Source organism: Leptidea sinapis, chromosome 7 (assembly GCF_905404315.1).
Source record: "Leptidea sinapis chromosome 7, ilLepSina1.1, whole genome shotgun sequence".
Classification (NCBI taxonomy): Eukaryota; Metazoa; Arthropoda; class Insecta; order Lepidoptera; family Pieridae; genus Leptidea; species Leptidea sinapis.
The window spans coordinates 15,934,388-15,959,088 of NC_066271.1; the positions used below are offsets into that span (position 1 = coordinate 15,934,388).

Sequence of the window (24,701 nt, forward strand, 5' to 3'; positions counted from 1 at the left end):
AGTAAAAGTGGAAAATCTACAAGAAAAATAAAGGAAAGACGAGTATGTAGAGAAACTGAAAGAAAGTTTTAAAGGCATAGAAGAGATAGGTGTGATTGAAGATTTGTGGGAGACATTTAAGAAAGGGGTCGTGAATGTTGCTGTTGAGGTATGCGGGGTAGCTAAAAGAAGGAAAGGAAGAAAGAACTATAATTTGTGGTTGGATAAAGAGGTACAAATGGCGGTGCACGAAAAGAAGAAAGCTTGGTTGGATTGGTTAGCAACAAAAGCTAACCAAAAATTACAAAAGGCAACGGATGACGAGATAAAGGAAGCAAGAACGAAGTATAAAAGATTGAAATCAGCAGCGAAAGCAGTTGTGTCTAGAAAGAAAGAAGAACGAAAGGATGATTTTGATAGGAGGCTCACTGAAGATTTCCAGTCAAACATTAAGTTCTTCTGGAAATCCATCAAAACAGCCAGAGGAAAAACGTCTACCTCGGAGCTCAGTATAATCAGGAGTCAAGATGGGAACATTATAAGAGGAGAAGAATGTGTGCTTAAGAGATGGAAAGAGTATTTTGAAAGTTTGTTTGAAAGAGAGAAAGTGCATGAACAACATCCGGCAGCTTCTATTGAAACTAATATAAATGTTGATGAAAGTGAGATAAGCATGGATGAAATAGTGAAAGCATTGAAAAGTATGAGATTATTATGATTAGGTAAAGCTGCAGGGTATGACAGGATTACCGTCGAGATGCTGAGGGCTGGTCAGGGCATAGTGGCTAGCCAGCTGTACCGCCTCTTCAATTTGTGCTGGCGAAATGGGCAAGTACCAGGTGACTGGTGCAAAGCTGTAATCGTGCCATTGTATAAGGGAAATGGGTCACGACAAGACTGCAGAAATTACCGCGGTATAAGCCTTCTCAGCGTCGTCGGTAAATTGTATGCAAAAGTGTTGATTGAAAGAGTTGTGAATGAAACAGACCAAAAAGTATGGGATGCACAAGCGGGATTTAGAAAGGGAATGGGATGTACGGATCAGGTCTTTTCCTTGCGGTGCATAGCCGAAAAGTTTTTGGCTAAAAACAAAAAGGTCTATTGCGCGTTCGTGGATCTAGAAAAGGCCTATGATAGAGTGGCGAGGAATGAATTGTGGTCAGCATTGTCCGCGAGCGGTGTGAGCAGTATCCTCATACGAGCATTGCAATCTCTTTATAGAGATTCTAGTGCTTGTGTAAGGATAAACGGGGCATACACTGAATGGTTTAATATCGAAAAAGGTGTTAGACAGGGATGTGTAGCGTCACCGTGGCTGTTTAATCTGTTCATGAACAATTGCTTGACAGGTTTAAAAGAGAATGACAGTGGTTTGAGAATGAATGAGTTACTCGTCAAATGTTTTCTCTATGCTGATGACCAAGTATTACTTGCATCTTCAGCCGAGGAGTTGCAAGGGATGGTAACTGCTATGAATGGAGCTTTTGGTAGAAAGGGAATGAAGATGAATGTAAAGAAGACGAAAGTGATGGTGCTTGAAAGAGATGAGGTAGTGACAGACTGCAATATCGTGATTGGAGATGAAAAAATTGAACAGGTGAATGAGTTTGTGTATCTGGGTTCTAAATTTACAAGAGATGGAAAGTATGAGAGTGATATTGAAAGAAGAGTGAATGCAGGAAACATGGTGAATGGAGCTTTGCACTCCTTTATGAACAGTCAGAAGGTGTCTAATAAGGCTCGCTTGGCTGTGCATGAGGGGGTGTTGGTTCCAACACTCATGTACGGAAGTGAAAGTTGGGTATGGCAGAAGAAACATGAAAGCAGAATAAATGCAGTTGAGAGGAGAGCGTTGAGAAGTATGATAGGAGTTACACTGAGTGACAGGATAAGAAATAGTGAGATAAGAAAACGTTGTGGTCTGAAAGAAGATGCTGTGACAAAAATTGAGAAAGGTATGCTGAGATGGTTTGGACATGTCGAGAGAATGAATGAAGAACGATTGACGAAGAAAGTGTATAAGGCCAGTGTGAATGAAAGTGTTGGAAGGGGTAGACCTAGGCGGACGTTTCAAGATCAAATCAGGGACGTCTTGAAAAAAGGCCAGGTCAAGAGTACCCTAAACCGGAGAGCATGTATGAAAGGAATAATGAAAGTGGACGAAGCGAAAGAAGTATGTAAGGATCGTAGCAAGTGGAAAGAAGTGGTCTCTGCCTACCCCTACGGGAAAGAGGCGTGAATTTATGTATGTATGTATGTATATTTAAGAACGATTTACATAGTCATTGTATATTTTTTGCTGTGGTCGTATAATCTTGACAAATAAATTTTGTTATAGAAATTGAACGTATTCTACTAGGCTTGAGTAAGCATTATCGGAACTGCCTACTATCTTATAGGAACATATTTAGTATATCGTGTAGCGAAAAACTTACTGGTTAGGTGTTCACTAGAAGTTTGATTATAGAATAACATAACTAAATTTATCTGAATTAACTTGGAATCTAGTGTAGGTATATTATTTAGAATCTAAATATGGTAGGTAGGCTATGCCTATTGGCATATATGGAATGCACGCCCCTGCTCGTCTCGTCACCTGTTCGTCCCGGGCGGGGTCTGCTTCGGTCGCGGGGGACGCGGGACGGGGCACGGCCGTAGCGGGCGCGGCCGGTAATGCGGTGTACCCCGCCGCCGCCGCGCCGACGTACTGCGACAGTGAGCCCAGGGTGAACTGGCCGCGGTCTGCGATCACATAGTAATACTTGGACTAATATGACGTCATAGTTAGGTCTTATAGGCAGAGAGGCACATTAAAACCACGGCACACAAGTGAAAATAAAATGTAGGAGTTAACCTTTCGCCACTAGTGTGCACAAATGTATATAATCGGTTGACATTAGTGAGAGAGAACATCACCATCTTACTGCAATCGTCAACCCGCCTGCCAAGCGTGGCGATTATGGCAACACCCCCAAAATGAACGGACAGATGGCTGTTGGGACAGCAAAGTCCTCGAATAGCGACCACGTACCGGAAGACGCAGTGTTAATAGGCCCCCCACAAGATGGACCGACGAAGTGGTCAGGATCGCCGGTATAGGTTAGATGAGGGCAGCGCAAGACCGATCCTCGTGGAGATCTCTGTGGGAGGCGCTTGTGCAGCAGTGGACGTCTTTCAGATGATATTATGGTTTACCTATCTGGTTCTATATACGTTTACTTAATATCAATTACCGATTCTGGAATAATTATTAATACAATCCAAAAGATTTTTAATAAACTAGATCAGATCAAAAGACGCTCTTTTATGCATCTTGCGTCAAGAGTGCAAGTAACTTAAGCTTCTTTTTACTATTGACTTCTTGTCAAAACATTTCATAAAGCCTACGAAAATAGGATATATGGGCGCAAATCGCCACCTACCGTCAATTGTTTGCAACTATTGATATTTATGTTTTAGTTTATCGTTAAAATGAATATATTATTATTGATATATCTGAAATATATAAGATTTAAATACAAATAGCTATTTGTAAACATAAAACTGTTATTTATTAAGGTCTAACCTATTTAAATAGACACTGTTTTGACTGTTTTGAATATGTTTGATGTTTCATTTATTGTTAAAATACTTAATTGAATGTGTAAATGTTCAAATTAATTTGTATTAGAATTAATATTGTTATTCTGTATCAAACTTTATTATTTTATGCAATAAGTCTTTCTTAATTGTATTTCGAAACAGCGCCATCTTCTTACTTCGTAATGTTTGTTCAAATTAAATGAACAAACAATTATATTAATCATTTGAAGTTATATAAATTCACTAAAACATTTATTGAACTGTATTTACGAATTATTTTACAATACCTAATTTTATTTGTGTTTTAAAAGAAGTTGTATCTACTCTGTTTCATCTATTGTATGGAAGCTATAAAAGCGGTTGTTTTATGTAAAGACGGTTCATATCTATACTAGCAGTTGTGCTTGAATAAACTGAGAAATTCCTAGAGTTGTATTTTTTCGTGATGGACCCTGATCAAGGAAACCCTGGCTTAAAGCCGACAGATACATTGTATGCTCTACAATGCAGACTAGAAGACCACAGTGGCTCTTATTCGACGACCGCACCAGAGTGGCTGTTTTTGAACCGCTAAGCAGTAGTATTAGTATTGCAATAAATAATATTATTTGGGCTTTATAATATTACCTTCATATAATATAATCTGCCCATTTAAGTACCGCTCAGGATTTTAGAAAACCTAAAAATTCTAAGCAGCAATGCGTTACGCTAGTAAGTGTAAGATATAAGGTTAGTATCATGGACGAGAAAAAAATAAGGACTCCGTGTCACCTTACATAACAGTGAGGCACCAAAACAAGTCGGGAAACGTGTAAATTCATAGCCCCACGCATACACTTACACTAATACAAGCCGATCGGCCGCCATTATGAGATTTGCCATCGTCTGTGACAGATCAGTTTGCGTCGCAGTAATATATTATAAAAATGCCGTCGTGCGTTGTGAAAAAGTGTAAAAACAATACTATAACTGTATTTGTGGATATATGATTATTTAAGGGAGAAAAAATTGTGTAACTGATATACCTCGTTACCGCACACACACTAGCATAAAGGTGCTTCACATGTTAATATCACGGCGTGGAGTCCTTCTTTTTTTACTAGTCCGTGGTTAGCAAATTTCAGTAGCTACGGCGCCCTTAATACTTACACTGAAAACTGCTCTGTATAGTCGGCTTGGGTTTATCTGGACAGAAGATGTAGGTGGCGTGACTGGCGAGTACAGAGCTCCCGCTAGGCTCCACGAACTTGCGCAGAAGACGCGCTCGGTCGCGTACGTCGTAACTGGCGTCATAGCGCGCCAGCGACAGCACGTACGAGCACATGGGCCGCGTGTCCGGCTGCGTCAACGACAGCTTCACGGCCAGAGACAGCAGCTGCAGCTTCACTAGCTCCTCCTGCGGTACAAACTCTGCTAATACAGGGAGTATTATACAGTTGCAGATTACGGGTACCACAACGGCGCCTACTTCTGCCGTGAAGCAGTAATGTGTAAACATTACTGTGTTTCGGTCTGGAGGGCGCCGTGGCTAGTGAAATTACTGGGCACTTATGTCTCAAGGTGTGACGAGCGCAATTGTAGTGCCGCTCAGTATTTTTGGGTTTTTCAAGAATCCTGAGCGGCACTGCATTGTAATGGGTTGGGCGTATCAATTACCATCAGCTGAACGTCCCGCTCGTCTCTTTCCTTATTTTCATAAAAAAAGTTCAACCTGTGACCTGGATAAGTGAGAAACCTCTATTATAGAGAGTTGCAATAAGGTCGCGGTTTTTTTTCATTAAATTATCTCTGTTAATGGAACTTTTTGAACCTGGTGAAATGAGATTTGAATTCTAAGACTTTTTCGATGTTTTCCTCTATAATTGATACTCTGTAGCATAGAATAATAACGCTCAGAACGATAGTTTCATTCATAGTTCCTATCATTAAAGAAGTAACATTATGATTAATGTGTGCGTGAGCGTCACGTACTTACATTCGCCAACACGCACACACACAGCCAAATAATGTTGCAAGTGAATAGACCTTTCCCCAAATCGGTAAATTGTGAGATTACTACGATACTAGATTATATGTAATAAGAAAGAAGAAATGAAATATAAATTTAATAAGAACAACGCGTAGTAATAGAATTGAATTTATTTATTATAGGGAGTGATAATAACATTACATATTATTTTATATTAATCTACAATTATTATAAATGTATTGCATTATATGTGTATGTATTATTTTATTGAATTGAAACTTGTTTAGAATCGTTGTGATTTGAAACTCGATGAAACGAAAAAGCGAGAAGATAGAGCTCCTGCCAGCTATTATTAGTAAAATTATTATTTAAGCCGATATTTCAACAATTATGTGGATATCCTATTCGAGGTTCTTGAGGGTGCAGAGAACGAATTTGGGATCATTTTTGTAATCCAAGATGGCTGCCACACAAAATTATGATTTCAGCAATATGGATATCGTATCCGAGGTTCTTGAGGGTGCAGAGAACGTAAAAAAGTAACTCTTCAGAAACATACCGACGTATTGAAAACTTCCTCCTTTTTTGAAGTCGGTTAAAAAGAGTGGCCGTTAATGTTCTCACGAGCTCAATTTTTTCCGAACATAATATGGTAAATTCAGAAATTTAAAAGAAATATTTATAGAAACTATTCAAAGCGCTTAGTTTAAGCCTAATTGAATTAAGATTATTTGACTTTGACTTTGAATACTTATAACATCATGTGGCGTCCTACATTATAGCCTCCTATCAATATCTACCAATAAATACAAAACACTATCCCAGCGGAGGAACTCGGGGTATATAGTACATTCATAGCTGGCAACATATTTATTTAATGGCGTCTGTTTTGTTTACAAAATATATTGCTGTTTCGACGAATGTATTAGCTTAAATTAAAAGTTTTGAAATAGTATTTAGGTGTGAAATGTGATTATTTATCTTTATTTTGAGATGCGTTGTGATACCCTTTTACTGCACAGTAAGTAATTTTTAAATTAAATTTCGCGCGCTGTGGTCATGGAAGTTGACAGAATAACACTGACGCGGCGGGAAACGTATGTGGTCATAAACGTCCACATTGAAAGTGCTTCAATTCGCTTAGGTCTACTCACGTTCTAAGTGTTATTATTCTATGCTCTGTAGCTAAATTACCTGGTATAAGTGAGACAAATAAGTCAGGTTTTAACAGGTTTTGAGGTTGACATGTTTGTTTACATTCATTTCGCGTGGTCTTTCTCGCATGCTATCGTTTTCAGTACTATCTCAGGTTTTGACCTAAAAACAAGGTAATAAAAGTGTACAAAATGTCCAAACGAAAATATAAAGCGGGGGCCTCTGTAAATGAGACAACTATAATTTTAAGCATCGGAAAGCCTTCGTCCTTTGAGATCCCAATTAACCAGGTGTCGCTGTATATCAAACATACATTGCATGCATGCATACTACTCGCTTTCTTCATACTTCGCTACTTAACCACAGTAAGAGACGAGCAGGACGTTCAGCAGATGGTGATCAATACGCTCTGCCCATTAAAATGCAGTGCCGCTCAGGATTCTTAATAAAACCAAAAATTCTGAGCGGCACTATAATTGCGCTCGTCATCTTGACACATAAGATGTTAAGTCTCATTTGCCCAGTATTTTCACTAGATACAGACTACAGACGATCTTCAGACGAAAACACAGTAATGCTTACAGATAACTGATTTTCGGCAGAAATAGGTGCCGTTGTAGTAACCATAATGTAGCCGGCATCCTGAGGAAAGGAGTCTCCCATTGGCTTGTTTGAATTATCCCATAAAAAGGCAGTTGAGTAAGAAGTGCCCCTGACCTGGTCGGCGAAGGTGTGCAGCGTGTGAGCCAGCACGGCTGCGGCGCGAGGGTGATGGGCGCCGTGCTCCGCCACCAGCCACACGGCGGCCGCTCGCGCTGCTCCCGCCAACCTGCAACGTAACACCAGCCTTCAATGGGGAGCAATATGATCTTCCTTAGGTATAGTGGAATCATATTCCACCAGCCTTCAATGGGGAGCAATATGATCTTCCTTAGGTATAGTGGAATCATATTCCACCAGCCTTCAATGGGGAGCAATATGATCTTCCTTAGGTATAGTGGAATCATATTCCACCAGCCTTCAATGGGGAGCAATATGATCTTCCTTAGGTTTATATATATATCCCCTGGCACATTCCCTATTTGGGGTCGGCCCTCCTGATACAAGATCGCCACTGTTTGCGATCTTGGGTCATTACTGGCGTTAAGCCTAGCATCGTCACGTCTTTCTTAACTGTTCTAGTCCAGGTAGTTGGTGGGCGGCCTCTGCCTCTCTTTGCCTCGTTTAGTCGAATCATATTCCACCAGCCTTCAATGGGGAGCAATATGATTTTCCTTAGGTTTAGTCGAATCATATTTCTCCAGCTGTCAATTTGGAGCAATATGATCATCCTTAAGTTTTCTCGAATCATATTTCAAGTTAAAGTCGCATCATTCAAAACATTCCGTCCGTCTTTTAACCTGAGCTTCCTATGGATGTCGGATCGCGCCTATTATATAGCATCTTACCAGGGCACCTAAATAATGAGGTGGATAATTTTAGATGCACTGGTATTATCATAAGGTATTATTATTAATATAAGAATAACATGATACGGACGGAAAAAAACGTTTAACTCGTGGCTGTACCAGATTTAACAAATGCTTGCACAACGGGTAATATGTACTTCCCTTATGCAAATAATTAACTAAACCAATGGTTAGCAAGAGAACCCCTACTTTTTACGGACCGTTGTATTGCTTATTATTGACGAACATCACAAGAACCCGCCCATGCGAATCTATATAGAAAACAAGGAATAGTTATTTTTAACCTAATAAGTCATTAAATTGAGTCGCCAACCGTACACTTTGTGAAAAATATCAAGCCAAAAATTTATGCGAAAGAAAAATACTGAAATTCAATGCCGTTTTTTTGAAATGCCGTTTGCCGAAATTCAGTGAGATTTTTTTTCATCTATTCATAACATTATAAGAATTATTTCAAACGTTGAAACTAAAATTGAATGTCCAATAAATAACATATATTTTTTGTTAATTTATATTCACTCAATTATACACGGAGAAAACCACTTATTGATATACACAAGCCTTAATGATATCACAGATTGGGAATGAATAGATTGTCTGATAGAAACGAAATTTTATTTAAAAAAAAGAATCCTACTCAGTTCCTTGCCCCCGATCACATATCAACGGAGACTATAATGGATCAGTCACCTGTCGGAGCGCAGCAGGGCGGCCGCGCGCGACACGGCTGCTGCGGCCGACTGTGCGGCGCCCCCCACCACTCGCTTCACCACCACCACAGCCTCGCAAACCACGTTCTCTAAACAAACATCATATCATTCATTCATTAACATCACCACTTCTGGAAAATATAAGCTTCAATGACAAATCATCATCCAAATGATTTGAGTTTTCTTTAGTGTTAATTCCGCCAATATTTGTCTTTAATCATTTCGAGACTCACGAGTCTCGTGCCAGATTTTGGGGAGTCGACATGTCCTGAGGATGCCTCGTGTAGAGGCGAAACACGTGTCGAATTGTTTAAGTAGAAATATTGGCGGAGTTAACACTAAAGAAAACTCAAATCATTCGGATAATTATGGATGTCGGCAAAGTAACGCCTACTTCAATAAAAATAGACAAATCATCAATTTATAGCTTTGACATTTTCAGAATTATAACCTGTCAAATATATTATAGTCACCATCTTTGCTGGACAGCAGATGCAGCAGCCCGTTCAGACAGGTTTCGGTCTCGGCCTGTATCGTGACAGCCAGCCGGCCGATAGCCTGGATGGTGGCGGCCACGAACACCTTGTCGCTGGCCGTCACGTAGGTCTGGTACTCCCGCAGCACCACGGGCGCCGTGGACTCCGTGGCCAGGTTGGTCAGAATCTCCACCTTGAGGAGCTTGATGTGGGTCGGGTCTGAGTTCCTCACGAAGAACGACTTGAGGAATGGCTCGAATATTGACTGCAAAAAATCGAAAATAAGCGTACGGCTCGAAGGACCATGAAAAAGGGTGGTTTTTATTGTAATAATATTTATTTAAGGTATTAAACTAAACTATGCCACTTGTTAATATACTATAATTAATGGTTCTAATAGTGAACACGCGGATCTCTATTTATTGGTAACAATAGTCGTATTGGTTACTCGAACCGGCCCTGTCAAAGACAAATGGTTAAAAGTAAAACGGCCTGATGGTTGAGTATAAGTAATTAATTAGTTAGTTATTAGGTAACTTAGGTACTTTAAAATGGTCAAACACATAAAGAGTACAAATAAACGGGTGTTGTCGTGTTTTTAAAAATCTTAATAGAAAGGAAAGCAAATGTAACTTGAACCATTTTCTTGCGCTATATTTGTAAAGCTAAACGTAACATAAATTTGATTGAAGGCTCTTTAAGATTATAATCTTTAAAAGGTTTTTTTTAATAATACATTTTATCACTACCTTATAGAATATTTATACCTTAATTAAAATTTATAGTTGGATATTTATTATTTTTTTTTTTGGTGCAATTAGAAATAATAAAACACAAAAATAACATGTTTACATTGTTGAATGAACAAACAAATTTAGTCCCTTCACCATTGTTACGTATCTCTTCCGGGAGTAATACGTCACAATAGCCGAACAATCACAGCGCGTCATTTCATGGGACGAGGGTATAAAAGAGCGGCTTCCGGTTCATTTGATTCAGTCTCGTGCCAGATGCCTCGTGTAGGGGCGAAGCACATGTCGAATTGTTTAAAGACAAATATTGGCGGAATTAACACTAAAGAAATCTTGAATCATTTGTACATAAATATTTGGTACATGTTTGCCACATTTATGACGTGCAAATTTTACAAATTATATTTCTAAATCATTTATATCAATTTAACAAAAGATTAGTAAGTAATACTGCTTATTATGTATTAATATTACCTATATTATTTAAAAAAAAATGAAAATTTTTTGATTGGAAATATTCGTCTAATGAATATAAGTAGTTTTTATGAGATAATTTAGATGAGAAATTCCTATTTGACGATACCTCTCTTATTATCTTTGGGATTGATTATAGATTTTTATGCATAGTTTCTCTGAAATAATATAGGTCTACAGCTAGGTACTTGTAGTTTTGTGGGGTCCCTGGATGGGAAAAGAAAAGTGTTTACATGTTTACTAAATTCGCAAATTGTTTTTCGAACAAACACATCACTCAAATACATACTTACCCTCTGCGTGACGGTGAGTGAAGCTATGCAGGTCAGAACAACGCTCTGGACTTCAGGGGGCGCTCGTAACAATCTCACCATGGACTTGGCCACTGGACCCAGCTCTTGAACTGTTCGAACATGAATACCTCATATAATTTATGTCTAGATCCTTGACCGTCTCTTGTTCTTAGACAACCGATAAAAACAGGCCAGGAATATAAGTTTAGTGTGTGACAAGCTACACTTTGTGTTAGTGTGCGTGAATTGCTCAAAATAGAAATTAGTTCTAAACTCAATCTTTTCGACGTTTTCACAGCTGTCATAGTCTATCTACACGTATAAAAAAAACATATCGACGAATTGAGAACCTCCTCCTTTTTTGAAGTCGGTAAATAATCTAGGACGAATACAATATAAACTTGGGTAGGTAAAACTTCTTTTTTTTTCTCGCGCTGACTTTTTCTTGTGGGTATTGAATGAGACTGAGACGTCACAATCCACTATGGAACGTTCGTTATGGTAAGGTAAGCTCGAGTCGACTAATGGAGATACCGCCCAATAGTATACCTTAATTCCTCAAGTAGTAACATGATTGACTACAAGGACGAGCAGCACTCACCAGGGCCACAGTGGTAGTAGAGCTGGGCGACCGCCATCACAACCCCAGCGTTCCTGCTCTGCAGCAGGGGCTTGGCGACCCTCAACAGCAGGCGAAGGTCAGGGTCCACGCTGGGCGATCGGGACCTCTTACGGCCACCCTTATCGGTCGCATCACTATCCGAATCGTAAAACGGTTTCTCGCCTTCACTTTCACCAGAGCAATCCTATAGAGATAAAAAACAAATTATTAATAAAAACAATATCATTTCTTGGATAATGCAGATTTTGTTGAGGACAATAATTGTAAGGATTTATTCACTTAACTTACTATTATTTAAGATGGAAAATAGCATACAGATTCGAATATTACTTTTTAATTAATTGTTTTGTAAAAATATGGCTGGCTCATCACTTGGTGTCACTATCGTCGACATATCCATCCAATCCACATTAAAATTGGACGGTATTTTTTGCTTCAATAAATAAGAGAAAAATAATGAAAAAGAGAAAAGAGAGAATAATAAAATGTTTCATGATGCATATACACAATGTGATCAAAACCCCAGGTGTAAAAAATTCCTTAATCCATTGTTGTTGAGTGTCACCTCCAACTACAGGCATTCTTTGAGTCCCCACAGCAACATAATTTAAAATGTACGTAAAAAAATACTCCAAGCTCTTTAAGGTAGTTTGTAATGAAGCGAAGACACATTTCATTGCAGATAAAATTAAAAACAGTAATAATAAAGTAAAAGCAACTTAGAATATAATTAAACTTATGGATCAAATTGCCGTGACACTTATATGTGTTTAAATATTAGTAATCGAGTTACAAATTCGGAAATTGAAATTGCAAAATAATTTGATAAATTCTTCTCCTAAATTCGAAGTATCACGACCAAAGGCCTAAACTCTCTACCTACTAAAAGTAGCACAGGTTATTATACTTAAAATACACATAACAGTATGTTCCATTGATTTGCAATTTAATTATTTAAAAGGTTATTATTAACACACATATTAAACATTTTCAAATCAATTAATCTAAAAAATATAGGGTCATTAGAGTAATATTGTAAAAAACATATTTTATATTATATCACATGAATTACCAATAACATTTAACGAATGCATAGGTGCCTGACCTCATGAAACACAGCAAAGTTATAAGTCTTCTTCTTCGGCGTTACACTCTTGTCAGAGTGGTCGTGTCACGTCGAGGTTAGTTGCCTGTTTCGAAATGCGACGCCACTCGTCGCGAACTGCCGCTCTTCTCGTGCATTCGTGAAGAGTACCGTCGGCATCCTGCCTCACTTGGTCCGTCCACCTCATCGGGGACCTGCCTCGTGGTCTAGTGCCCTCGACTTTACCCTGCACTTTTAAGCGTTATATGGAGTCGCTTCCACGTCGCGATACATGCCCGAAGAAAGTGAGACTGCGAGCTTGTACGGTAGCAGACAGCCTCTGTTTAATGCCGAACTTCCGAAGAATGGACTCATTGGTTCGGAATTCCGTCCACGACATACCGAGTATTCTTCTCCAGCACCACATCTCAAAAGCGTTGATCTTTTTCTTCTCACTTTCTCGTAGGGGCCATGTCTCAGCAGCATAGAGGAATATGGGGAATATGAGAGCCCTTACAAGTCATAATTTGGTGGTTTTGTTGATATTGCGATCCTACCGTATTTTCCTCAATTTATCCATAGCCGATCTGGAGATTGCCATGCGTCGTTTGATTTCGTCTATGCAGCCGCCATTATTTGAAATCAATGCCCCTGGGTATATGTAAGTTGGCACTACCTCGCAATTTGCGACCTTCTTGCGACCTCTGGCGAGTTGTTCGTAGCACGGTCAACAATCATCACTTTGGTCTGCGATTTATTCTAAGGCCAAAATCAAGAGTTTTTCATCCTGCTCTTCCATATTATGAGGGATGCTATTAGCGAAGAGGAAGGTATCATCATGATGAACTTCATGAAGTTATAAGTACCTTTATTTAAATCGGGCAGTTCTTTTGATACTGGCAATTTGAGGCCTATTTCAGAGCTGCCTGTTTTTAGTAAAACTTTTGCTTCTGCAGCTACAAATGCATTACAATTGTAAATTATTGAATAATAATCAATTGAGTTTCACTAGAGGCATATCAACAATTAATGCAGTTTTTTCTCTATCAGAGCGCCATTTGTTTCCGAAGCGGTGGTAGTGTTTGACCTGACATCAAAAAAAAAATTTAAAGGAATCAATTTTGAGAAAATAAATGCCCTTTATGCGTTTTTATACATTCTTATTGTCAATACATCTTAATGTATCATGACACTATCACTACATTTTATTATATTCTCTAGTTAGTGGTAATTCCTATTTACATTCATTAAGCATCAATTGTATCTGCCTGGCGCGTTACACCTCGTGGCGTTGATCTTCTAGTGTCCTTCCTCCGTTGACCCACGTGCTCGCGTAAAATCCTTAAGTAGCAGGGTCCTGTCAGGGTCGCCACTTTTTGCTCACGATGAACAAAAGCAAGGTTGATATCTTCTTAAGGCGCGGACTGACTAGGATTGTAAACGCTACAACCAACCCTACAATATTTGTATTGATCATGGGGGTAAGCTGCAAATGGGCATTTATTTTACTAGGTTTCTTTTGTTTATTCAAAATTTACATAATTGTTCGGACTATTAAGACTTAAAGTCTTAGAAAAGTACTAATTCTATTAAATTCATTAAAAAAATAATGTTATTAAAAATAGCGATAACGCTGAAAATTCAGAGATTTATGACTCCAAAGTTTATTTTTGGGAAGCAATTTCCAAATTTTTTATTGGATATTTCAAATTATATATAAATATTCTATTCGGCTGAAGATTTTCTTTAAGTCGTTCTTTGTGCACTACAGTGCAAAATATTCCGACGCAAAAAATGTATTTTTATTTTCATTGTACAATTTTTTTACAATGAAAGTTTCTTGTGTAGTTCAGGTGTCGTGTGCAAGTAGTTGGAGTAGAATTGAATGAATGAATGAAGGTTGTATTTGACTTCTTTGAATGAGTTAGATGAAAGATGAAGTATGATTGACAGAGTAGGTAAACGAAGTAATATTTGAGTTATTTGATGGGTATGGGTGTATGCCTCTATGTAATAATAAAATTAAATAAAATACAGTCGAAGATATAAAATCTGGCGTCGACATAACCAATGAATAAACCCACACATTATGAATGTCCTGGATTTTATATTCCTAACATCTTTAATGCACAACACAGGGTAGATACAATAGATACACTCACGTGATGATTGGGATCTGGGAAGCAAGTCCGTGCATACACTGTAAGGACATTAAGTAATGCCAGTTGCCCCCACTCATCTATGTCCAATAGTAGCCCGCATAACTTTCTGAAAAAAATCAACACAATTACATTTAAAGTTAAGTCTCAAATTCAAATAGTTTATCTAAAATCTCAGTAATCTTAACTGGATAATTTTTTGGAAATCACAAGAAAATGGGAGGCTCCTTAGCACATAATGCCGACTAGATTATGGGTAACACAACGGCGCCTATTTCTGCCGTGAAGCATTACTACTTGCGTGTGAGCATTACTGTGTTTCGGTCTAAAAGGCGCCGTAGATAGTGAAATTACTGGGCAAATGAGACTTATCATCTTATGTGTCAAGGTGACGAGCGCAATTGTAGTGCCGCTCAGAATTTTTGGGTTTTTCAAGAATCCTACACTGCATTGTAATTGGCAGGATGTATCAATTACCATCAGCTGAACGATCTTGCTCGTCACGTCTCTTACTATGATAAAAAAATATAATAGAACAATTACACTCAAGAAGTTAAACTTGTCCATTTTAGGTACAGTAGTTACACTTATATTTCTACAAGCTAAATGCTACATTTTGAAGCCTTTCACCAATCCCATTGCTTCTAGGACCACAAGTTGCAACAAACAGAAGTCACACACAGTTTCACAAATACAGTTTCAAGTTTACGACTGTTAAAATGTTAAATGATTATATTTTAATATAATCACATATTATATAGCTGACCCGACAGACGTTATTCTGTACATTATAAATAACATACTGTTTTTATAAATTTGTCAATAATATGTCCATACAGAACAAATATTGGAAATAAAATTAATAATTAAAGGGCGGCAACGCTCTTGTGATTCCTCTGGTGTTACAAGAGAATGTGGTCGGCGGTGATCACTTAACACCAGGTGATACGTACGCTCGTTTGTCCTCCTATTCCATAAAAAAAATAAAATATGGGTCCCAAATCGAAATAAAACTATTATTTACTTATCTCTCAAGTTGGACTAAACTGCACTCCATGAAGTAACGCGCATTAAAATCATTTCATTAGTTTAGGAGTGAACTGGAAACAAACATCAGGACACTGGATGTATATATTAAGATTTTAAATTTTCGGTATTTCAATAACCAATGTATGTGACATGAAACATCAATTTTATAGTTACGGTGACTTTAAAGTTAAACAATAATAAATTAAAAACACGCTATGTTCTAAGGTAACTATCTATCTATTGTGATTGACAGTACTTTTTTAATTTAGCTTTAAATTTTGTAAAAGATTTTTCATCAAATATATATCTTTCGGCAAGTCATTAAATAGTAGGGCTCCCTACATATATATACCTATACAGTTTGAGGGATCAAACTGTATAGTTTTTGTACCATAATTGTAGCTTTAGTTAATTGTAATTTATGTTTATTAATGATTAAAATTCCCATTCTACATCAAATGTTTCGATATTTATGTTGATCATTATTGTAGGTTGAAGCAGGAATGGTTATTCATCATCATAATTGATCCCCAAAAGAGTTATCCTCGCAGAACTATTTTGGGGATCAATTCACCTGTGTCGCGATTATACAAAAATTATAAATGCTTAGACCTATTCACAGATTCGTTGCAATGTAAAAAAAATCCTACTAAAATCTTCCCTTTCTTGGCGTGCGTGTGTGCAGAATGGGATGTCGCTATGCGAACTTACGGCCGTTCCCAATATTCAGTCTATCTCTTACTTGAGATAAAAATCGTAACTATCGTTGACTTTTCTATCCCAATAAACTTTTCGACGGTAACTCACCTTATCCGTACACGCTGTCGGTCAATGGGACAACGTATAGCTTGCCAGCGTAAGTTTCTATGGAAATTACAATTCACGCGTCCCGATATAAGGCGATTAGAATGACTTATCGGGTATATTGGGACAGCTTCAGATTACTCACAGTAGAAGGTAGTAATTTATCTTTAGATAGTATATTGGGAACGGCCGTTAATGGCTGACAGGTTTGCCCTGCATGTTTCAGTATGACAACTCTCTCTGTTATCCCTACTTAAACATTTTATTGAGATAAAACCATTAGTGGCGAATGCAACGTGCAAATACTAGTATATTATAAATAATTTGTATTCTTGATTTGTTTTTTACCTATATCTTGAATTGTTTGGTAGATTTTGTTAATTTCCTAATTTCATTACATCATAGAATAGTTGTTTTATAACTTATACTTACTTATTTTATATAACTATTTCACACGTTTTTACCAGTGGGAGGCTCACAGGATGCCGGCTAGGTTATGGGTACCACAACGGCACCTATTTCTGCCGTGAGGCAGTAATGTGTAAACATTACTGCGTTTCAGTCTGAAGGGCGCCGTAGCTAGTGAAATTACTGAGCAAATGAGACTTAACATCTTATGTCTCAAGGTGACGAGCGCAATTGTAGTGCCGCTCAGAATTTTTGGGCTTTTCAAGAATCCTTAGCGGCACTGCATTGTAATGGGCCGTATCAATTACCATCATCTGAACGTCCTGCTCGTCTCGTCCCGTATTTTCATTTAAAAAAAACGTATTTCGTATTCACCTTAAAACGTAATGCATTTAGTAATAAGACCATTGTAGCTTAGAATTATTACAAATGTAATATTGTAATTAATGGTGAATCTAAATAAATAAATAAATAAATATAATCCCTTAGCAGGCATAATACACTATTTATTGAATTAGGCGTTACTTTGCGGAAATCCATAATTATACAAATGATTTAAGTTTTCTTTAGTGTTACGAGAACAGTCTCGTGCCAGATTTTGGCGAGACAACACGTCCTGAGGATGCCTCGTGTAGAGGCGAAACATGTGTCGAATTGTTTTAAAAACAAATATTAGCGGAATTAACACTAAAGAAAACTTAAATCATTTGTATAATATACTATGTACACTCACCTATAGCTACTATGTAATAAGTTGATCCGGTCTCCGCAAACTTCAGAAAATGCCATGGCTGCAGAGCCCACCACCAGAGGAGCTTTATCAGATAAAAGCTTCGTTATAATGGACACTAACTCCTCTTTTTGTTCTGGGTCCAGACTGAAACAATATTATTAATACGCTTCGATTGAGGATTGGTCTCCGCTGCGCTCCAACTAGATACAACTCAAGTGAGCGTACTCGAGCCAGTCTCGAACAATGTGTGGCAGTGACGTGCCACATATTCTGTTAAACTTTGCTAATTTAAACAAAAATGCCGTGTTACGTAGTTAAAACTATGTAAAAATAATACTAAAAGAAATAAGAAAGACACTGGGATCGCGTGTCATCAGTATAGACGTAATAAAAAAGCTATTGTTATTATTAGGTAGTGCGGTATCTAGTTGGAGCGCAGCGGAGACCAATCCTTTATCTAAGTCAATACACTAACAAAAGTTATAGGGGAAGTTTTTTTTTTATGGAATAGGAGGTCAAACGAGCGTACGGGTCACCTGGTGTTAAGTGATCACCGCCGCCCACATTCTCTTGCAACACCAGAGGAATCACGAGAGCGTTGCCGGCCTTTAAGGAAGGTGTACGCGCTTTTTTTGAAGTTTAAATTGGAGTGAATTCCCCTGATATACATTTAAGCTTCAATGAATGCTCGCTACTTTAAATATTACGGTGTACTGCATTCAATAATAATGTTAATACAGTTATAAAGCAATATAAAATGAAAATGTATTAAAATGTCTTATTCATGTAAATATATATATATTTTTAAACATCATCAAAAATAACATTTGTCCCCTTCCTGCCCTCCGCATATTAACTACTAAGACGGAGGAAAGTGGAATAATCGGGCACATATTACGTGTTCTTTTTTTTACCATGGCACAAAACATACTGAGATATTATAATGAATAATTTATCTACACCGATGCTTTATATCCTCTATTAAAGATTCTGAAACAGTTAGCTGATTGCCAACATTAAAACACCAAATGTTCTAATAACCATTACTTAATCCAAACGAGTGTTGTAATGTTGTATTGAATTTCATCACAACACTACAATTTTTTTTTCAATCCCTTCATTCTCAGTTTGAACAGACAGCCACATTCTTATTGCACGATGCGTGGTATCTGTATGAATTTCAAAAAAAGAACATTCTCGTTTACGCGCGTTCCACACTACCCGAACGTCGCGCGCCGTAAAAAAAAGTAGGTTATCCGAATGCCCGCCATTTTTCTTCGATATTTTTATTGTTTTGTTTACAAAAAATGAGCGATTCATTTCAAACGCAACATAATATTTAAGTGAATTTTAATTATTGCACTATACACACTGTAAATTACTACTAAAATAAATATTTTTTTCATTAATACCTACTTAGTTTACTTGTATATAATCAGTAATGGATGGATATTAGGTTACTACTTGGACTCACTGTTTCAGAATCTTTTAGAGGATTCATATTCTGGGTGTAGATAAAGTCTTGTATGCAACTGTTGATAATTAGGTATTAAAACACTCATGTGATACTATTATCACACCTTATTACACAACAGTTGCATAAATAACTATTACTGTACTCCATGATGAAATGTTACGTTCGAAATAAATAACGCAGGTATGTAGGTAAATTCATACCGGTCACATGTGTGCCGTGCGCCCAAAGCTCCTTGATATTCAACCACCTAAGCACACAGCTATTTCTTTTTTTTTTTAATTTTATTCTTAGGCTAAGTAGAAATATTGCTATTGCTCAAAAGCTTGATTTGTTTGTAAACTTATAAATTAAAATCTTAAAAAAAAATCCGTTTTACGTAACTTCAAACGCAAATAAAAAAAAAATTAATCTCTCTCGCGGAGTAAGGATTGAAAGGGACAAAAAACCTCCATTAAAAAAAACCGTTAGTACCAACCCCAAATTCTAAATGCGAATTTCTATTTCGAAATTGACACCATAAAAGAACTTCAAATGAATATTTATTGTCATAAAGTGTTTGTAATAGTCACCTATATAGTTTGGGTATGGCGTGTGCGGCGGTCTTCCTCACGTAGGGGCTCATGTCACTGGAGGAGTCACGTATAGCCAACATCACTATTGGAACTATCATTGGCACTCGGATGGAAGAGAGCACTCTCAGGGCGCTTGCTCGAATCAATTGATTTGGATCCTGTAATATTTAAACATATATTAGTAATGACCAATATATCTCTGTGGTTAGTGAGCCAAGGTCAAGGCAAGATAATTTGAGTATAAATTTGTCAATATTATTTACTAGCTGTTTCCTGCGACGTCGTCCGCATGGACGATGTAAATAAGCAAAAAAATTTATTATGCCAGCATCTAGCGTAACAATATGTAGCCTAATATGTTGTCCCAACCTCTTGTTAATATTGCAAAATTTGAATTAAATCTATTCAGTAGTTCGTCCGCCGCCAGACCGCACCATAGTATCGCGCACTTGGTTGGTCATTGTCATAACTATTCAAATATTCGTCTAAATGATGTAGCGTGAACCTCAAAGTTTATCTACTTTATATGTATACCAGATGCGTTTTAATTTAATGTAATGATTAATTTTTTAGTAGCAAAGTACGTGTATTATAAATAAATTTTTAATATTATTAACTTTATTTTTTCTTGTATTCATGGTTCACTATTTTGGCGATAATGACTTAAAAGATAGATAGGCATATCAGCAGGTATTTTTGTAGAACTATGTAAGATAAATATTTTCATCATACATTATAAGCTTGGAAATATAATGGTTCTTGCAACAAACACCGGAATAGCTCGCAGATGGCCAAGTTTTTTTCTGCTTACTTCATATTTATTTATAATATATATTATTATATTCTTTTTTTTATGGAATAGGAGGACAAACGAGCGTACGGGTCGCCTGTTGTTAAGTGATCACCGCCGCCCACAATCCCTTGCAACACCAGAGGAATCACAGGAGCGTTGCCGGCCTTTAAGGAAGGTGTACGCGCTTTTTTTGAAGGTACCCATGTCGTATCGTCTCGGAAACACCGCCCAAGGAAGCTCATTCCACAGCTTCGTAGTACGTAGAAGAAAGCTCCTTGAAAACCGCACTGTGGAGGACCGCCACACATCCAGATGGTGGGGATGATATCCTCTCTTATTATGCACTCATGGCTAAAAATATTTGTATCCTTATTTTGGTTGATTTTGTTAATTGATCAATAATGTTCTCAACCTTTGTAATTTAAAATAAACAAATCATTAGTAAAAACCAAATCAATAAACTTTATTGTCACAAATTCTTTAAAATTCTGTTTTATAAAATAAATAAATAAATTGTTTTATAAAATAAAAACAAATTACACCATAACTACATAAAATAATAAATAAAGCAGTTTTCAGAGGTTTTACCTACTCCTCCAAATAATAAATACACAATTAAAATAAAAAAGTTTTAAAATGTCCAATAATAATTTTAATTACCTTCAGTGCCCTTTGAAATGTGCTAATTGACAGCAATGCTAGATCCTGTTGCTCCTCAGCATATCTTACAAGATACACATAAACCAACTTCTTCACTTCAATATTTTTGGACACTACATTCTTCACAACTGCAGGAAATCTGAAAGATTTGAAAAACCTATAGATTTCAGTAAATAATACAAAAGTTCATATTATGGTATTTTATGAGAATTTACATGCTTTATCTATATATATAAAAATGAATTGCTGTTTGTTAGTCTCGCTAAAACTCGAGAAGGGCTGGACCGATGTGGCAAATTTAGATCTTGAATTATTTGTGGAAGTCCAGATAAGGTTTAAAAGGTGAATAAATAGGAAAATGCTGCTAAATTAAATAAAAACAACAAATTTGTTTTTCCTTTGATGTGTCCATACATAATTTCTAAGAGAGAATTTATTGATGCACAGTTTGACAGTTCTGCTGTGAAACAATTTCATTATGACAGCAGGGTGCATATTTTACGAAGTAATTTTTGTTGTGATATGATATATTATTGACAAATTCATATAAAAACATTATTTTATTTATTATATACAGAACAATGTCTGTCGGATCAGCTAGTACCTACATAATAATTATGTGGTGCAACCTTAATGTGAGAGCCCAACTCGAACCAGCTGGTTTTTTTTAATTTGAAAAGGTTTTGCAACTAACCAGACATCGACAATGTGACTACCCTGCCCTGCCCATGACGGATAGCCATAACATATCATGTCAACCTCATACAACCTATTACAGTGACACAATTTTATATGCTACTAGCTGACCCAGCAAACATTGTATTGCTATATAAAGTAATAAAAAATTTTTTTGCATGTAAAAAGTAGATGTGACCGATTCTCCGACCTACCAAATTTATAGTACTAAAATTATTGTAAGCTTTGATCCATTGCCATCTTGCAACCATATAGCGGATTTGTAGATGGAACAGAATAATATAGAAATGGCGATACAAAAATAGGGTTTGATCATAGAGAGCTGAAAATTTAGGGTTGTATGTAATTTTTTAGAGCATAAAAAATTATGTCCAAAAAAAATAGGAAATAAAATTTTGGGGTGGACCACTGGACCTCTCTTAACATTTAGGGGGATGAAAAATAGATAGTAGCCGATTCTCAGACCTACTGAATATGCATATAAAATTTAGTAAAATTCAGTTAAGCCGTTTCGGAGGACTAAGGAAACTAGCATTGTGACATGAGAATTTTATATATAAGATAAAGCAGTTGTGGCAAGCAATATTATCTTTAGATTTAAAGGAAGCTAAAGCTAGTGCAATAACTTCGGTACAGAGACTTAACATCTTGAGTGATTTGTGAAGCCACTTGGAATTTTGGGTATTTCAAGAATCATGAGTGGCACTGGATTGTAACTATACATTACAATTACCATCAAGTGTATGTCTAGCTCCCCTTGTCACTTTTCCTCATAAAAAAGTTATTTTTTTAGTGCAATAATAAAGAATTTTTTAAGCACTTTATCACTGGGGTTCAATAGGGCCGGGTTACTTACCACACTCGCACAGAATACCGGAGTGAAGTAGCGGCCTTGTGCCGCTATGTTTCACATAGGTTAGTGTCGAGGACCGGAGGTCATTCCCCCCCTCCCCTTCCTCCCAACAAATGGTGTTGCAAGAGAATGTGAGCGGCGGTGATCACTTAACACCAGGTGACCCGTACACTTGTTTTACCTCCTATTCCATTACAAAAAAAATGCTTATGATTATACTTACGCTTATTCTATCATTTCTAGTGGCTTGTGTGGAAGGGGCACCACAACTCGCCAATGTCACTTTCAGAAGACTAACAAGCTTAGAGTGTGTCATTTGATCGGTGTAAACGAATTTACAAGTGATGGTACCGGTGCCCAGAATCAAAACATATTTATTTTCTTATTGATTACTTATTTATGACATTAATTTTCTAATTACCCTCATATTTCTGGAGGGTGGTTTAGCAATAATTACAATGTTTTTAACAAATGTTGTACAAATTTTTAACAGTTTTAAGGATATTTAACTTACAAATCCGAAGCATCTCTCCCTTTAGCAATCATTCCAATTATTCTCTTCATGGCTTCTAACTTCAGTGAGTCTTTGGAGCCATCAAGCATCAATTTCAAGTCATCATTTCTGAAAAAAAAATATAATATTTTACAATTCATAAAAATAATGCAATTGGAGAAATGGTCATAATATTAACTATTCAAAAGAATATTTCCCTGAAATTAAGAAAGAATATTTATTTACTATAAAACTCATATGAATAATGTAAATATATTAAGAATAAGCCTCTTAATTGAAAAGTCATACATGCAATAATTAATAGAACACACATTGACTAAGGAGAAATATATAAAATTATATATTATTATGGAAGATGTGTCACTATTAGTTTATTACCTCATTCCTGTAAGAAAACTGTAAAAACATACCATATTAGAAAGTAAAAACATACATACATTATGTACTTTCACTACACCATTATATTATGCATAATCAGAAAAATCAACTTATTGACGATCTAATTATGAGACATAAACTATGACTAACTATGAGACATGAATCTATAAAATTGACTTAACAAATGATTAACAAGAACAACTTACTTTTTGTAATCGGGTTGGAAGAAGGCTCCAGATGCTGGATCATTAGCAGGATATTCCACCTCACCAGTAACCACTTTTTCATTATTGTAGGACTGTGTGCTAGTCATTTTGCAGATGTTACATCTACTTTTCTCCTTCAGGTATTTAACGTAATATTGCTAGTTTTGGAATTTTTGTTAACAACTTAATACAGTGTCTAGTACTTATTACCACAGTTAGTAGTTACTAGAATTAAGTATTTATTTACTATTTACAGAAACTACGGCCTACCTGCCCAATTACTCTTTTTTATTATTTTGTATTTACTTTTTAGTATTTACCCTACCTACCTTTTTTTTTTTTTTTTGCTTCTTTTGGCAATAGCGTTTACTTTTTGCCAATAACGTAAATTAAAAGATTGGGAAACTAAGTTAAAAAAGGATACGGAACACGGGAAAGGATCAGATAAGTAGAAAGAGGATTGAAACGGATATTAAAAATTTCATAAATATACATATATATACTTGCTACTTACACAACATTACAAATATTTAAACTTTAATATGATTCTGAAGAATGAAAGATGACAATATTTTATAAAATTTACATGGATACATAATTAGACAGGATATACAGGTAGGAAAAGGAACATTAAGAGATATTAGATCATTCAGGAATGAGGAGCGGTCGTATAGAGAACATGAAAAGAAAATGTGATCTAGATCACATTTATCGGATTCACATTCACACATGTCAGTAGATACAATGCCTAATCTATTAAGATGAACAGGAGTGCAAACATGACCCAAACGCATTCTTATGATAGAAGAACATACTAACTTATTGCATTTGGCACGGAAAAACCATGGTTTAAA

The 24,701-nt window shown here is 36.6% G+C and overlaps 1 protein-coding gene across 3 annotated transcripts in view; it reads right to left on the bottom strand.

Annotated features, from left to right (window-relative positions):
- The window catches only part of LOC126965275 (AP-3 complex subunit beta-2), a 47,366-nt gene extending 23,194 nt beyond the window's left edge, over nt 1–24,172 (bottom strand). For 2 of the 3 annotated variants that reach the window (XM_050808775.1, XM_050808777.1), the window contains exons 1-13: nt 23,848–24,172; nt 23,264–23,371; nt 21,201–21,339; nt 19,745–19,905; nt 17,699–17,842; nt 14,728–14,833; nt 11,461–11,665; nt 10,860–10,969; nt 9,338–9,605; nt 8,845–8,953; nt 7,403–7,514; nt 4,711–4,957; nt 2,576–2,721 (exon numbers count right to left, since the gene is read on the bottom strand). In XM_050808775.1, coding sequence (XP_050664732.1) covers nt 2,576–2,721; nt 4,711–4,957; nt 7,403–7,514; nt 8,845–8,953; nt 9,338–9,605; nt 10,860–10,969; nt 11,461–11,665; nt 14,728–14,833; nt 17,699–17,842; nt 19,745–19,905; nt 21,201–21,339; nt 23,264–23,371; nt 23,848–23,954 — 1,962 coding nt within the window. In that variant the 5' untranslated portion in view covers nt 23,955–24,172. Of the gene's footprint in view, nt 1–2,575; nt 2,722–4,710; nt 4,958–7,402; nt 7,515–8,844; nt 8,954–9,337; nt 9,606–10,859; nt 10,970–11,460; nt 11,666–14,727; nt 14,834–17,698; nt 17,843–19,744; nt 19,906–21,200; nt 21,340–23,263; nt 23,372–23,700; nt 23,796–23,847 lie in introns of those variants that run through there. The other variant, XM_050808776.1, reaches the window with a different exon arrangement.
- Nucleotides 24,173–24,701: the final 529 nt, after the last annotated feature.